The sequence below is a fragment of the Sabethes cyaneus genome, chromosome 3 (genome assembly GCF_943734655.1).
Source record: "Sabethes cyaneus chromosome 3, idSabCyanKW18_F2, whole genome shotgun sequence".
Classification (NCBI taxonomy): domain Eukaryota; kingdom Metazoa; phylum Arthropoda; class Insecta; order Diptera; family Culicidae; genus Sabethes; species Sabethes cyaneus.
In genome coordinates, this window is record NC_071355.1 from 103,706,525 (window position 1) to 103,724,387 (window position 17,863).

Below are 17,863 nucleotides of genomic sequence, written 5' to 3' on the forward strand. Positions count from 1 at the left end.
CAGACAGACAGACAGACAGACAGACAGACAGACAGACAGACAGACAGACAGACAGACAGACAGACAGACAGACAGACAGACAGACAGACAGACAGACAGACAGACAGACAGACAGACAGACAGACAGACAGACAGACAGACAGACAGACAGACAGACAGACAGACAGACAGACAGACAGACAGACAGACAGACAGACAGACAGACAGACAGACAGACAGACAGACAGACAGACAGACAGACAGACAGACAGACAGACAGACAGACAGACAGACAGACAGACAGACAGACAGACAGACAGACAGACAGACAGACAGACAGACAGACAGACAGACAGACAGACAGACAGACAGACAGACAGACAGACAGACAGACAGACAGACAGACAGACAGACAGACAGACAGACAGACAGACAGACAGACAGACAGACAGACAGACAGACAGACAGACAGACAGACAGACAGACAGACAGACAGACAGACAGACAGACAGACAGACAGACAGACAGACAGACAGACAGACAGACAGACAGACAGACAGACAGACAGACAGACAGACAGACAGACAGACAGACAGACAGACAGACAGACAGACAGACAGACAGACAGACAGACAGACAGACAGACAGACAGACAGACAGACAGACAGACAGACAGACAGACAGACAGACAGACAGACAGACAGACAGACAGACAGACAGACAGACAGACAGACAGACAGACAGACAGACAGACAGACAGACAGACAGACAGACAGACAGACAGACAGACAGACAGACAGACAGACAGACAGACAGACAGACAGACAGACAGACAGACAGACAGACAGACAGACAGACAGACAGACAGACAGACAGACAGACAGACAGACAGACAGACAGACAGACAGACAGACAGACAGACAGACAGACAGACAGACAGACAGACAGACAGACAGACAGACAGACAGACAGACAGACAGACAGACAGACAGACAGACCACCAAATGTTTTTTGAAACATGACTCAAAAGTTAAGTTAAACTCTCCTGATAAAATAGGCACCGAACGGAAGTTGTTTCTAAAGCAAGCAAGCAACTTGGGTTCATCGCAAAAATAGGACGGGAGTTCAAAGATCCTCATTGTTTGAAAGCTTTGTACCGCTCCAAATTTCCTTATAACTCAAGCAACTAATCAAGTAAATGGAACCAAATTGGGCATGTTGGTGTTTTTGGAGGCAAATTTTTTTTCTATGGTTCCCCTGTCAGGGGGGGGGCATACAAATGAAATACAAATTTTCTCATAACTTGAGAACTAATCAAGCAAATGGAACCAAATTTGGGATGTGGTGGTTTTAGGAGGCAGAAATTTTTTCTATGGTGAATTATGACCCCTACCTCTTTTAAGAAGGGGGACTCCTATATAAATGAAATTCCAAGCAATAACTTGGGTGTTATTGCACTCTTATGATGACATTTAGTACCAAAATGGCTCTTGAAGACCACCATAAGAGTACAATAAAGCGCACATTGTTGCATGGGATACAAACTTCCTCATAACTCGAGAACTAATCAAGCAAATCGAATTTGACATGTGGGGGATTTTGGAGTCTTGAATTTATTTTATGATGGTTAGAGACCTCTCACCCAGTGGTAGGGGGATAAGGATTTTCAAATAAAACATAAATTTTTGCGTAGCTCAAAAACAAATCGTACTCGAGAAATTCGAGACTCTTCTATAAAACATTAGTCAATAACAAGACCACAAAAACTATCTATAGTAACACTAGATCATTGCTGGCGACACGCCGTCGGAAGCGCCGGCCACTGGGGGAGGGTAACCCACCATAGAAATCTCCACTGTCTAAGTTTTATTGTATTCCTAGGTCTACTGACCTCTATTACTTTCCTTTAGTTGGGTCCGAACGAGCGACAGTGAGTAAGGAGAGGATCATCCCTGCGAAATGGTACTTTCCACGGAAAAGTTTTCCGTGAAATGGTACATTTCGCTTAAGGTTTTTCGCGAAATATTATTCGGCGAATATTGCTATCCGCTTTTTTGGCTAAGCAATCTCCCCTCATTGCTCCGAGGATCATCCGAGATTCATGATTTATGTACAACACAGTTTAATTAATGGCTATACAAAGTTTGTCGGGTCAGCTAGTGTTATATAGTCATGGCGAATATTTAAATGCTTTCTGGATTATTTTATCTGGCTAAGCAATGGGGGAGTTGTTTTCTACTTTACTGTGAGGAAAAATTGAAAATTTGTATATTAAATTACCCATGAACTCCTCAGAAACTTTTGAATAGCATTGGTGATGCTTATTGGTTACCTGGGATGCTTTCATAGTTACGTAACTGCCAAAATAAATCATCTAGGGTTGAACTCCTCAGAAACTTACAAAACTCGAGATTGTGACAAAGATCATCCGAGATTCATGATTTATGTACAACACAGTTTGATTAATGGCTATACAAAGTTTGTCGGGTCAGCTAGTGTTATACAGTCATGGCGAATATTTAAATGCTTTCTGGATTATTTTATCTGGCTAAGCAATGGGGGAGTTGTTTTCTACTTTACTGTGAGGAAAAATTGAAAATTTGTATATTAAATTACCCATGAACTCCTCAGAAACTTGCAAAACTCGAGATTGTGACAAAGGTCATCCGAGATTCACGATTTATGTGTACAACACAGTTTAATTTGTGGCAATACGAAGTTTGTCGGGTCAGTAAAGAATAAAGAACAGGTGATTTCCGAGAAAATCGGGAAATTAGTTTTGGACAAACGATTTTTTAAATATTGTTCATTCATAAGTTGATTAAATATGGTTTGACTAAATTTACGTACATAGGCTTAATAGATGTTTTTTAAGCATAAATGTTTAATATTTAAACACTTAAAATGTTCATATTTACCTCTCCGAAAATATTCCGTAAAGTATTGACGAAACAATGAATTTTAGCTTCGATCCTATCGTTGTCAGGCTTCGTAGAATCGTATTCTATTGGATCCGTTCTATTGAAAAGCAGCGCCTCTATATTTGTAAAAATCGTTGAGAGAACTGGATTTTCGAATTGTGCTGGATTAAATTTGAAGCGAATTTTTTTTGTAATTGCTTTAAATACATCTACTTGCTCCTCACTGACTTCCGGAATATGCCGCTCGAACACTTCCAATTTTCTTATATCAGCTAAATAACATAGAAAAACGAGAATGATTATAATTTATTTTCGAATCTTAATAAAAATCTTTCCTACTTGCATAAGGTATAAACTCAATTCGGAATCCGCTGTGTCGAAATGGTTCACCGTCATCATCTACACAATGTTGTTGGGGAATAAGAGCGATCAATCTACATACCGGATTAAAAAAAGAAAAGAAAAATTGCATCGAATTAGATTACTGTATGTATCAAGCAAGACATTTTATATTAATTTCCATTGAGTTCCATTCCAGATTAGGATTCTATTCTGTAAGTCACGCTGAGTGTCGCTTTGCTCGACATAATATTGTCAATTTCCCACCCTTTCGTACGAGATGAATTATAACCGTCGCCAGAATCGTCGCGGGGGCAACCATCGTTTATTTTATCGAGTAAATCAATAGCTTACGTGCTAGACAAGCATAATATATACTTATAACTTACATACAGCCAAGCAGATTCTTTCTGCGAACGATTTCAAACTATCAAAAAAACGAGCAGCGCGTTTTGTTACCAAAGAAACGGGCAATACTAGTTCCAACCCCGCCATGAATAATACACTGACAATCTGAAAACGTTTGTTTATTCTCCCGTAAATGTTTGTTTATTCAGAGTGGTCGAGTTGGAACTAACCCAGGTTAAAAAACAAAAACGCTATAAAAGATGATTTGCTGAGTGTTGTGAATGATGTGAAGCCAGATCCTGTAACGCCAGAGTAGTGTGCAAAAGACGGTAAAGCTCGAGCAATGATTGGGCTGGTTGTTGAGGATTCACAACTAGTGCATATGATCTGGAAGCAACATGCAAAGGGAATGTTGGACGCGCTGAAGCAAATTCACGAAGCGTCGTCTTTCCACTACATCGCATATTCTACGACAGCTTTGCTCATTGCGACTGAGTGAGGAGGAAAATCTCCTAGTGCATCTTAATGAAATGACTGTTTTTCATAATTGTTTGGAAATGATGAACGAGGGTTTGACCGATCGCGCGTTTATGGCTTTAATTTTGTCAAGCCGTCCCCCAGATAACACAAAATCGTAATAGAAAGTTCACATTAAATCCTTTTCATGTCAATTTCACATTGGAATTGTATAATGATTAGAGTATGTCAAATCGAAGTGAACAATAAGTTGTTTTGCAGTCGTGCGTGTCTTCATATACAATTCATGACTGTGAATTATAAAGCAGTATAGACGATTGCAATATTTGATTATATCTTAATCTTATATTCAGGAAACTTAAAGTTATAAAAACTACGCAAAATAGAATTACAAATAATTGTCAAAATTTTCGCACGTATAGCGCCTCCACTTTGGTACATATATGTTCTTATATGGCGTGAAATATAACTTTTTCGTTCAGATATGATTTCGTATATCTCAGTTGCAATCGAGATATACAAACCAAATGGTTTACTGGGCCACTACCCCTGGGCATGGCATAACCTTGAGGATTGCTTCACTGCAACCAGGTCCCAGGGCTGGTCCGTATCTTTACACAAATGAAAGGTGCACACTAGTGATGCCAAACGTGGGGAAGCCTGTAGGGATCGAGCGGGGTGAACAGACAAAAATATGTTTTATAAAAATGAGAAGCAGCAGAGATAGGGTCACTTACTCTCCGGACCGAGAAAGCGGTATCGAAATGAAAAGATGGAAGCGAGAAATAAACGAGCTCAGTCTTGTGATTGATTGTACCGCGTAAATACGTGTTTTACTAATTCGCAGTTCGCAGTTGAGAAAATGTCGGCCTATACGCAAAATCACCACAATGGCGCAAGTTGGTAGATGCTTAGTGAATTGTGTTCTTGAATGATATACTTGCTAGAGGCTGAAGTATTGCCTCGTGTGTTAATTGATTTTTCATTGATAGGAAGTTAATAGCGGTGAAAAACCAGTCAGATGGGTTGTGTTTGTTGACACGGAAGAACAGGATGATTGAATATGTGTAAAGTGTCCATTTGGAATATGCGCGGGCTGGGGCCTCTTGTTCTAATTTGTGTGAAGTTAGAAACCCTGGGAAGCTCGCGGAAGCAATGTGACACATACATAAACGAAACAGCAGTAGGAAATAAGCAGGGGGCATGGCGTAACGATGTGTGTGTGTGTGTGAAAAGTATGGCAGCGCGATGAATAATGAAAGCTTGCGGAAGCAACGTGGCACATACATAAACGAAACAGCAGTAGGAAATAAGCGTGGGGTGTGTGTGTGGGTAGTATGGCATCGCGCGGCAGCAGGTGAGTGGAAGGAATTTATTCCACGGTCCTGCTAGGCAGCCATGTTTTTGCAGTCATCTAACCATTTGCGTAAATGAAACAGCATGACACCGCTATACGTTCTATTCATTTCACTCTACAAAGCCGGTATGCTGGCAGATGGGTAGTATTTTCAAATCAGATTTTTGCAAATAATACCCACGCCGGCAGTAGATGTTGGCTGCAGTCAAACACATTGAGTAGGGATAGGGTTGCCAGTCCTTTGATTTTTTTGGTTGCTCTCTGCCCACTGTTTGCAGCGGGATGAATTATGAAGTCGGATGCTGATGTGATGTATCAAACATCAAATATGAAATGCCTGATTCATTCAAAAATAATTTATAGTTTACAAAAATATTTTACAATTTTCTTAGGTTGAGAAATAAGCATTTCTATAAGCAAAAACCTTAGTTGAAATTGATGTTAGGTATTCAAAACCGGGTAATAGGTGGTTTATACTATATTAAGCTAACAACACCTAATCGTTAAATATTTATGCAGTTTTGTTTTTATTAGCAAAACGCTTAAGTTATATTAGCTTCATTTATTCGTTTGGTCATTTCTAGAGAACGATGTATATTTTACACCTTAGATTTTGTTTTTTTAAAGAAGTATTCGGTATTCGTATTTATCAAAAATGTAGCTATGTTTTTAAAGTGCAAAGAAATCAATATATTATAAATGCAATTGTAAATATTTTGCTGCTAGTTATGGCAGCTATAGTAAAATGGTGTAATGGCTAATTACATAATGTTTCCTATATTTACATATATTTCCCTTAGAGGTAAATAGGAAGTACTATTCCCCTAAGAGTGTCGTACAAGAATACATTTCCCCGAGAGGAAAATAAGAAGAATTATTCCCCTGAGAGGGTCGTACAAGAATACATTTTCCCGAGAGGAAAATAAGAAGAATTATTTCCCTGAGACGGTCATGCAAGAATACATTTCCCCGAGAGAAAGTAGGAAGTATTATTCCCCCGAGAGGGTCATGCAAAAATACATTTCCCCGAGAGGAAAGTAAGAAGTATTGTTCCCCTGGGAGGGTAGTACAAGAATATATTGCCCCGAGAGGAAAACTGACAGGTAGCGTTGGCAAACGTGATACTACTAGTTCCACTACATCCTCTGTACCGCTAGGTAGTAACGGAAACCTCATTTCCATGAGTCCTTAGAGGAAAACTTGGAAATCTGTAAGTCACAAGGATAATATTCTTTATCAAGTTCACAGTGTAGAGTAGAGTTAGGGGAAGATGTAGGGATCGAGCGGGGTGAACAGAGAAAAATATGTTTTATAAAAATGAGAAGCAGCAGACATAGGGTCACATACTCTCCGGACCGAGAAATCGGTATCGAAATGAAAAGAGGGAAGCGAGAAATAAACGAGCTCAGTCTTGTGATTGATTGATTGATTGATTAATTCGCAGTTCGCAGTTGAGAAAATGTCCGCCTATTCGCAAAATCACCAAAGGGGTTTTTGTCTTTTTTTTTCTTTCAGTTTGTTTTTGCTATAAGACCGAGTAAATGTCGACAATTTAAAACGACCTAAACAAAAAAGAATCTAGAACAACATGACAACAACAACAACAACAATATGGACTAATAACTGATTCAGGTGATGTGACGGGCTACAGAGAATCCAGGTACAGCTAAAAAGAAAAAGGTAAGCGAACCAGTAAGAGTTTGAGGGCAACATATACCCATATATTGAAAATTCATAAAGTTTTCTAATAGGTTTAAGTATTATTAAGTCTATTATTATTTCAATAGCGAAAAATATAATATAATGGCATACTAAAAATCTTGATCTTAAAATCGATAAAGCATTACGAAGTTCAAATTTGTTTCCCGACCTGTTTTTAACTAAAAAGAACTCGACGTGACGTACCTATTAATCCGACCTTATCACACGTCTTCAGACACATATTCAGTCACCATGAACAACCACATCGTACTAAAGTCAATTTGTTTGATTTTAGAAACCTATCTAAAGACAGTACTGGCCAACCAGTGTTCAACCGGCCAACATAGACTAGTCCGTCTGGAGTACACTGAAGTCGCTTTTTACGCGGTTTTCGGAATTTACGCGTTTTTTTTACGCGATTTTCGGAATTTACGCGGTTTTTTTACGCGGGACGTATCCTTCGCGTAAAAAGCGACTTGAGCACTAAAGTCGCTTTTTATGCGAGTATTTTTACGCGGTTTTCGGAGTTTACGCGGTTTTCGGAATTTATGCAGTTTTTTTTACGCGGTTTTCGGAATTTACGCGGTTTTTACGCGATTTTTGGAATTTAGGCCATTGTAAATCAATTTAAAAGTTTTAAAAGTAATATGAAATGGTGTCTGGTATAAAACGCTCATGCAGTTGGACATTTTACAGATATCATAGGGGATCGTTGAAGAGGAGTATTGGAAGGAACAACGATCCTTCGACGACCTTCCTGTGCTGCCAGAGCGAGAAGTAAACTGACACGCTCAAGTAGCAGCAGCATTATATGTTTTACCTTTGTTATACTATATATTACCTTTGTTATACTATATAACAAAGGTTTAGGAGTTGGTCGAAAAACACGAAGTTGATCCGTAGCCCGGAGGGCCGAGTCACATATACCAATCGATAGAGCTCGACGAATTGAGCAATGTCTGTGTGTGTGTATGTGTGTGTGTGCAGCTCATTTTCTATCGTCTGTTTCACGAAGGTGGCTGAACCGATTTGACTACTGTTACTTTTGTTTGAAAGGTATTATTGCCTAGTATATCACTATTGAATTACTTTGCGGTCCGACGTTTCGTTTAAAAGTTATAAGTAATAATGTGAAAACTACGTGACACGCGTTTCTCCGGAACTACGCAACCAATTTTAACGATCTTACTACCAAACGAAAGCTCTTGCTATTGCTAAACTTTTTACCAAATTTTATTGAAAACGGACAAGCAGTTTAAAAGTTAGCCTTAAAAACCACTTTTAATAAGGTTCAAATGATCGCCTGTTTCTCAGAGATGGCCAAACCAATTTATGCGCTATTAGTTTTATTTGGCAGGTAATATAGCCGAATAGATCACTATTGAATGGTTTTTTGATTGGTCGTTTAATTTGAAAGTTATGAGCAATCGTATACACCACACCAAAATTAACAATAATTTATAATGATTTTAACCAAGATAATTTACCTGATTTCAATTATTTTAATATCAAACGAGAGATTTTGACACTACGAATATATATGCAAAATTTCATAACAATTGGTTTTACCGGTAAAAAGATATTAATCCTCGAACGCTCGCGCCAACTTTTGCAACACAGTTACTCGCGCGCAATAGCCAAAACCAAAGAAAACGTGCGCACTAGAGTTTTGACTAGGAAAACTTGGTTTTAAGTTTATCGAACCTTTGAAAGAGTTTCTTGAAATTGAATGCTCTGTCATTTGGTAGAATTTAAATTTTGATTAATCCCCCTAAAAGTGAAATAAAAAAATTATTTTTCTTCAGTTTCAATATAACACATTGAAGTGTTCTGCAAAGTTTTAGAGCATATTATTACAAGAAATTTTGCTGAAGACTGTAACCTTCTATCTCTTCAGCGAAGACAGAGAAATCTTATTTATTGTTTCTGAATTTGTAAAATCAGTTTTTCTAGTTTAGCTCTTTTTGTAATTGTTGTATGACTTTATACCAATCGATAGGGCTCGACAAACTGAGCAATGTCTGTGTGTGTGTGTGTGTGTGTGTGTGAGTGTGTGAGTGTGTGAGTGTGTGTGTGTGTGAGTGTGTGTGTGTGTGTGTGTGAGTGTGTGTGAGTGTGTGTGTGTGAGTGTGTGTGAGTGTGTGTGAGTGTGTGTGTGTGAGTGTGTGTGTGTGAGTGTGTGTGTGTGAGTGTGTGTGTGTGTGTGTGTGTGTGTGTGTGTGTGTGTGTGTGTGTGTGTGTGTGTGTGTGTGAGGCTCTGATTTTCTATCGCCTATTTCTCGGAGAAGGCTCAACTGATTTGAACGCTATTACTCTTGTTTGAAGGGTATTATTACCTAGTATATCACTATTGAATTGTTTCGTGGTCCGGCATTTCGTTTAAAAGTTATAAGCAAAAATGTGAAAATTACGTGACACGAGTTTCTCAAAAACCACATAGCCGATTTCAACGATCTTGATACCAAAAGAAAGCTCCAAAAGAAGTAGTTTAAAAGTTGCCCTTAAAAACCAGTTTTGACAAGGTTCAAATGAACGCCTGTTTCTCAGAGATGACCAAACCGATTTATGTGCTATTACTTTCATTTGGCAAATAATATAGTCGAATAGATCACTATTGATTTGTTTTTTGATTGGACTTTTAATTTGAAAGTTATGAGCAATCGTGTACAACACATCAAAATTAATAATAATTTAGAATGATTGCAACTAAGATAATGTATCAAGTTTCAATTATTTTAGTATCAAACGAAAGGTTTTGACACTACGAATGTATCTGCAAAATTTCAGAAGAATTGGTTTTGCCGGTCAAAAGATTTTAACCCTCGAACACTCGCGCCAACTTTTGTAATACGGTTACTCGCGCGCACAATAGCCTCTAAATCAAAAAAAACGTGCGCACTAGAGCTTTGCCTGTGAAAACTTGGTCTTAGGTTTATCGAACCTTTGGAAGAGTTTCTTGAAATTGAAAGCTCTATCGTCTGGTAGAATTTAAATTTTGATTAATCCCCCTAAAAGTGAAATAAAAAAATTATTTTTCTTCACTTTTAATATTACGCATTGATGTCTTCTGCAAAGTTTTAGAGCATTTTATTACAAGAAATTTTGCTGAAGACAGTAACCTTCTATCTCTTCAGCGAAGATGGAAAAATTTTATTTATTGTAAATGAGTTTTTAAAATCAGTTTTTCTATTTTAGCTCTTTTTGTAATTGTTGTATGACTGGTTCATGTATGTATTACAAAGTTGTACAAATAGTTAAAATACACAACTTTGCTGAATATAGTATAGCTCTATGTTTGCTTGTTTAGGAACTGTAGAACTTTGATCATAAAAAGTAATTCTGACATTTGCTCATAACAAGTTTATTGAAGAATATACGTTAGTTAAACCACGATTTGTAACTTTATAACAATATGGCATTTAAAAGACCTTTACTATGCAATGTATATGTTAAAGAACATTATTTCCTCTTACAACTTACTTTTACTTGCACTTACTCACATTAGTAACAACTTACTCAGAAATTTCTTGAAAAAAGGATCTATCAAAATTTATAAGTGCTCCTATTTTATTCAAATTTCCAACGTAAACCAACGCACTAGGCATCGTTAACCAATAGATGAATTATGTTCCGAAGACGTGTTGATTTCTATCTCAAATAGCAAGTAAGACCGTATAACAAAGGTTCCTTTCACCACTAGGTGGACTAAATCAGGTTTTTACTCTTCTTTCATTCACTTGCCGTTCGTACGTAAACACTGAGTTCATATAATAAAGTTAAAGTGCTTATCTATAATCACTCGTTTCTCTGTTTTACCATGTGAAAGCATACCCTGACATGAAATGGTACTTTCCGCGAAAAACTATATTCCGTGTTATGGTCAATCGAGAATTGGTTTTCCGCGAAATGGTGTTCGACAAAATGTTATACAATCTCGGTGAATATTCAAATGCTATCTGTTCGAAAGCACGGTTGGGAGCGAGTGGACTGTATGTTATTTTCCTGTTTCCTCCATCGGCGCAGGGTGAAAGGGGGGAAGGTTTCCCCTTGGTTGGTGTTTTGCCTATCCTAGGCAATCAGTTTCCTTGGGCGCGCTTGCGCTGGTTACAGCCACGCTCGTCGGCTGTTAGAACGTTCGGACACACTGCCTTATGATAAACCACCACATTTAACTACAGACTTTAACTATATTTACAATATTTATACAAGAACAACTATATACAATATATGCACAGACAGCACGACGACTGCTGGGGGAATCACGACGCGGAGTGCTTAAGCGTCTTGCTTAGCATGCTTATATAAGTTTCGGCGAACAATGTCCAATTGTCGCATGTAATGAATGCTTAATCCCACATAAAGGCGTATTATGGATTAGTGCGCTAAGCCGGTGCCACCTTGATCGCCGGTCACTCACGCACGTACAGTGGGGTCCCTGATAGTACGGTTTGTACTCCCCAACACTATCAACTTTATTTTATGTGGCGTAGCAATGGAGAGGGAGTTGCTTTTTACTTTACTGTGAGGAAAAATTGAAAATTTGTATATTAAACTATCCATGGTTTTATAGTTTTACATAATTGCCAATATGAATCATCTAAGGTTGAACTCCTCAGAGACTTGCAAAACACGAGATCATGACAAAGGTCATCCGAGATTTACAATTTATGTACAGCACAAGCATAGTTTAATTTGTGGCAACACGAAGTTCGCCGAGTCAGCTAGTATACTACAAAAAAAAAGTAAATTGAAAAAGTAAGCTTCATCACAATATCAGAGACATTGACCCACGACACGATACAATAGCAGTTCAATTGTTTATTTATCAGAACTGATAGATAGATTTTGAAAAAATCCATTAATTTCACAAAGGTTAGTTTTATGTCAGATGGACCATTATAGAAACAAAGAGAATGTTGCCAGTCTGTTGAATTTTTAAATCAAAATACGGTTTGGAAGCAGATTTACGTCTCTGGAGAAAGTGTGACACTATCGGTGGTACTTTCGAAGGCAACAACAGAAAAGGGCGCCCAGTAGCTTCATCCCACTCTAAGATGGCAGCCCCGTCAGGGGGATAGGGACCTTAGGCTATCAGCCTACTGTACCCGAAAATTCTACGTTAAAGAAAATGAAAGAAGGAATCGATCTGGGGTGACATTGCGATTCTCGTTTCGGGAGATTTTGGTTCGTTTCGCCCATTCGCTTAACGTGGTCGAAACGAACTAAAATCACTCGGAACGAGAATCGCAATGTCACCCCTGGATTATTGGCAATGAAAACACGGACATGAATCGGAACATGAAATATACTGACCCTTGCCCAACAGGGCAAGTTGGCTCAACTTGCAAGGGATGCTGACGCCTGAAGCTTGAAATCCTGGGGCAGAGCGAGGTCTGTTGGCCAGTCACTGGCGAACGCAAGGCATTACCCGGACAAATTTTTCTATACTCTGGCATACGAGGTGAAAATGCTACTTTAGAAAGACGAGTTGGATTCCTACTAAGCCCAGGGGCACATGCGACCCTGATAAAGTGTAAACCGGTAAACAAAAGAATAATAGTTGCCAGATTCAGAACACAGGTTAGAAACCTTACAGCAAGCCAGTGCTATACGCCAACAGATGCTTTCTACCTGCAGGATAAACAGTTTCTCCAGCCAGCTGAACAGCGTGATTAAGAAAATCCCGAAGGAGGACATCCAAATCCACTTGCACGACTTCAACGCGAAGATTGACTCAAACAACGCGGACCTTGAACGCGTTATGAGATGTCATGACCTAGAAGAGATGAGCGAAAACGAGGGCCTGTTTACAGAACTTTGTGGTAACATTGTTGGATCTCTCTTTCCCATAAGCACATAAAGTTACTTGGGTTTCCTGCAACGGCCGAACAGAAAATTAAATCAACATCTGCATGGCCGAAAATAGCGAAGGAGCCTTTTTGATATACGCAACAAACGCAGCGCTGATATTAAATCCGACCATCACTTTGTTATTACTGAGATACGTATGCGCGTGGCACGTGTCCAACGACGGGAGGGGAAAGTTGAGTACCGTTCCGTCGTCCACCGATTGGAGAATCCTGAGGTAAAAAGGTCTTTGTCGAACAACTTGAATCCCGAGCATCGGAGTTGCCACTTGGCGGAACCATCGAAGACCAACGGACCAGTATCAAGAACGTCTTCATCACGACATCACGAGTGACGAAACCTTCGACAAAGCGCGTGACGGTCGGAGGAAGTGGATCTCGGATAATGCTTGGAAGAAGATCGACGAGCGGAGAGGCGAATGCCGGCATTGAGCAAGCAACGTGCCCGTCAACGATACGCCGAACTGGTGAGGGCTGGTAAACCAACTTATAGGTGGGACAAGAGAGTCTGAACTAACTCTCTAGCCGAACAAGGAGAAACCGTCGCCGCCAGTGGTGATATCCGTTTGTTGTACGATATTTCTCGCTACCTTAATGGTGTTAGGATGAGTTTAAAGATGCCGCAGAAGAACAAAGCTGGGCAGCTACTGACTAACCGTACAGAATAGCTAAAGTGATGTACTGAACATTTTAAACAGCTCTTCCGAGTTTCAATTGTCAGAGGCCAACAAAGCCAGCAGCGAATGACACCAATAGTTCGTCGCATTAATCGCGTCAATTAATCGGAGGCACCATCGTTAGATGAAATTGAAGCAGGCATCAAGAGTATGAAATCCAATCGAGCGGCAGGAATACACTGTATTTCAGCCGAGATACTCAAAGCTGACCCATCTTTTTTTTTTTTTTTTTTTTTTTTAACGAGTAGGGAAATCTGCTATCAGACACCTGAGAAGACAGCTCAGGGAGTGGGGTTTGGTATCCCGTGAAGATCGTGAAGATCCAGACCCACTAAAACCCTACTCGAGTCTCCAGCCTCAATCCCCCCTGGAACCACCTTATCGGTATTACTTCAGGGAGGGGCTATTGTGCTTAACGCACGCTCTTAGATAACTACTGGACTATGGTAGTTAGGCTGTTTATTCGCTGTTGATCGGCTTTCCAGCGGTTTTGTAGCTCAAGTACGATCTGGGTAGCAGCCGCATTGACCGCACCCCAGACGTCCGAGCTAGAACACATCCTTTGGACTAAGTTATCCGGAGTAGTGTCCTGTCCGCTAACTGCCATCATGTTGCTTCTCACGCCCTCGAAACGAGGGCATATGAAGAAAGCATGTTCTGCAGTTTCCTCAACGTCCGCGCATTCGGGACACTCGGGGGACTCCGCATGCCCAAATTTGTGCAGATACTGTCTAAAACAACCATGCCCTGACAGAATCTGTGTCAGGTGGAAGTTGACTTCGCCATGACGCCTGTTGACCCATCCGGATAGTTCCGGGATAAGTCTATGTGTCCACCGGCCTTTTGTGGAATCAGACCATGCCCGCTGCCATGTGATCATCGAGGCCGATCTTGTGGTACTCCGTATGCCTCTAGTTCCACGTTGGTTGAAGCACTCTACGTCCTCGCTGATGATGATACCAATAGGCATCATACCCGCTAAGACGCAGATTGCGTCATGTGAAACTGTGCGGTACGCACTCGCCACTCTTAAGCACATGAGACGATAGGTGCTTTCCAGCTTGGCTAGATAGCTTTTGGTACCTAACGCCGATGACCACACCGGCCCGCCATACCTGAGTATGGACTGGACCACGTTGGCTAAAAGCCTTCGCTTGCTGCCATATACCGCAGAGCTATTAGACATCATACGGGACAATGCCGAAATAGCTGTGGAAGCCTTCTTGCAGGCATAGTCGACGTGGCTCCCGAACTTGAGCTTGTCATCGACCATGACTCCAAGGAGTTTTAAGAACCGCATTGACGAAATAGTGCAGTCCCCGACACTGATATTTGCTTGCTGCACCGACTTGCGGTTGTTAACCACGATAACCTCCGTTTTATGATGCGCTAGGTCCAGTTTCCTGGATCGCATCCAATCTTCAACAATGCTTATAGAGTGGGCAGCCGTCAACTCAACCTCTCTGATAGATTCACCGTAGACTTCCAAGGTGATATCGTCCGCAAAGCCGACAATCGCCACCCCTACCGGAAACTTTAGCTTCAACACCTCGTCATACATGACGTTCCACAACACCGGGCCCAGTATGGAACCTTGCGGAACCCCTGAGGTGATTGGAACGCATTTCTGACCCTCCTCCGTGTTGTAGCATAGCACACGATTCTGGAAATAATTTTCCAGAATTCTGTACAGCGACACCGGCACTTGGACGTTCCGAAGCGAGCTGGCTATGGAGTCCCAGCTAGCGCTATTAAACGCATTTCTCACGTCGAGCGTGACAACTGCGCAATAACGAATACCTGTCCTCTTGGGCTGAATTGCCACCTCGGCTGTCTTAGTGACAGACAAGATGGCATCCACCGTAGATTTGCCTTTTCGGAAGCCGAATTGGTTCCTTGACAGACCGTTTGTACCCTCCGTGTACTGTACGAGTCTGTTAAGGATAACCCTCTCCAGCACCTTGCCGGCAGTATCGAGTAGACAGATCGGCCTATATGACGAGGGGACACCCGGAGGTTTTCCCGGCTTCGGCAATAGGACCAGGTTCTGTCGCTTCCATCTGTCCGGGAAGTGGCCAGCTTCCAGGCATCTATTCATTACTGCCCCGAATAATTCGGGAGCCTCTAAAATAGCCGCTTTTATGGCCATATTCGGGATACCGTCTGGCCACGGTGCCTTGCTCACCTTTAGGGATTTAGCGATATCAATGAGTTCCTCGTTCGTAACCGTCACTTCCTCCCCGACCTCCAAACCGCCGTCGCCCACGTTACTTTGGATGTTCGGCTGGGAGGCCGACCATCCTACGCTATGGTCTGAGATACTGGAACGTCGGCCGTGGGACGACTCAGCGGCCTGGGGCCAGGGCCTTGGCTCGTGGCGCGGAAAGAGGCCCTCGATGATCCGCTCCAGCATCTCTGGCGATTGCTCAGCGGGCGCCATCACACCCTTGGTCTTTGCCATTACGACTCTGTAGGCATCACCCCACGGGTTCGCATTGGCACTAGCACATAACCTTTCAAAGCAGGCTCGTTTACTAGCTTTTATCCCGCTCTTAAGCGCTGCGCGTGCAGCAACAAGTGCTACTCGACATTCAGCCCTGCTTTCATCCGAATGAGCTCTTTGCATAATTCTCCTCGCACGAAAGCACGCTCCGCGGAGTTCCGCAATTTCATCTGTCCACCAGTAAGCCGGTGACCTGCCATACCTAGGACGACCTTTCCTAGGCATGGTAGCGTCACATGCTCGCGACAGTACCTCAACCAAATGATCAGCGTTCGGATCGGGCATACCGCGATCACCGCACTCTCTCCGGATCGCTTCCACAAATACTTCGGGATTGAAGTATGATGTCTTCCATCCACCCATCTGTGTCAGCCCAGATGATCATCAGCTTTTCAGCAATATATGCGTGGACTGGTTGAAGAGCATATTGATCAAAGTCCCTAAAAAAGGAGACGGCTAGGTAAATGGCTAGGTAATGCGTACCATCGGTGCCTTGTGCACTGGGCATAAAATAGACCCCACAGTGGTTCACAGCCTCTTACCTAGCAACTCCTACCCCAACCTCCTCGTGGTACCAGCCGGGATACGAGCAACCTCGGGTGGAGATCGGGTAACCAACCCCGGTGGAAACCAAGGTCGTATGCTGACAGGGGGGGAGGGCTCCTTCGAGCTACGTTGGCCCTCCGGCGATACTGTGGGGTTGGTTGCGGGCTTTGCAAGCCTGAACCACTAAAAAAACCAAAGCAATGGACTCCGTAAGTAATAATAATAACTCTAATCGGAACAATCGGCAAAGACCCAGGCGACGAAAACGGACTAACGATTGGAAATTAGGAACATGGAACTGTCGGTCTCTAAATTTCCTCGGAAGTACCCACGTGCTTTCTAAAGAAGTGAAGAGCCGCAAGTTCGACATCGTAGCGCTGCAGGAGGTATGCTGGAAAGGAACGATGGTACGTACGTATAGAGATGGTCATACCATCTGCCAGAGCTGCGGCAATACACACGAGCTGGGCACAGCTTTTATAGTGATGGGCGAGATGCAGAAGCGGGTGATCGGGTGGTGGCCGATCAACCCCCGAATGTGCAGATTAAGAATCAAGGGCCGATTCTTCAATATAAGCATAATTAACGTGCACAGCCCTCACCTCGGAAGTACTGATGATGACAAAGACGAATTCTACGCGCAGTTGGAGCGTGAATACGACCGCTGCCCAAGACATGATGTCAAAATTATCATCGGGGACTGTAATGCTCAGGTTGGTCAGGAGGAGGAATTCAAACCGGTGATTGGACGGTTCAGCGCTCACCCGCAAACGAACGAAAACGGCCTAAGACTTGTCGACTTCGCCGCCTCCAAGAACATGGCCATACGTAGTACCTTCTTCCAGCATAACCTCTACCATCGGTACACCTGGAGATCACCCACCCAGACAGAATCACAAATCGACCACGTTCTGATAGATGGTCGGCACTTTTCAGACATTATCGACGTCAGAACCTATCCGGGCGCTAACATTGATTCGGATCACTACCTAGTGATGGTAAGGATACGTCAAAAACTATCTGTTGTGAACAACATACGATACCGCCGCCCGCCACGGTATAATCTAGCGCGACTGAAGCAACCAGAGGTCGCCGAAAACTACGCGTTATCTCTCGAAACCGCGCTGCCGGAAGAGGGAGAGCTGGAT

The 17,863-nt window shown here is 42.0% G+C and overlaps 1 protein-coding gene across 3 annotated transcripts in view; it reads right to left on the reverse strand.

Moving 5' to 3' along the window:
- LOC128743285 (X-ray repair cross-complementing protein 6) overlaps positions 1 to 17,863 on the reverse strand; it is a 65,702-nt gene that overhangs the window by 34,494 nt on the left and 13,345 nt on the right. For all 3 annotated transcript variants that reach the window (XM_053839831.1, XM_053839832.1, XM_053839830.1), the window contains exons 14-15: positions 3,240 to 3,334; positions 2,898 to 3,172 (exon numbers count right to left, since the gene is read on the reverse strand). In XM_053839831.1, coding sequence (XP_053695806.1) covers positions 2,898 to 3,172; positions 3,240 to 3,334 — 370 coding nt within the window. The remainder of the gene's footprint in view (positions 1 to 2,897; positions 3,173 to 3,239; positions 3,335 to 17,863) is intronic.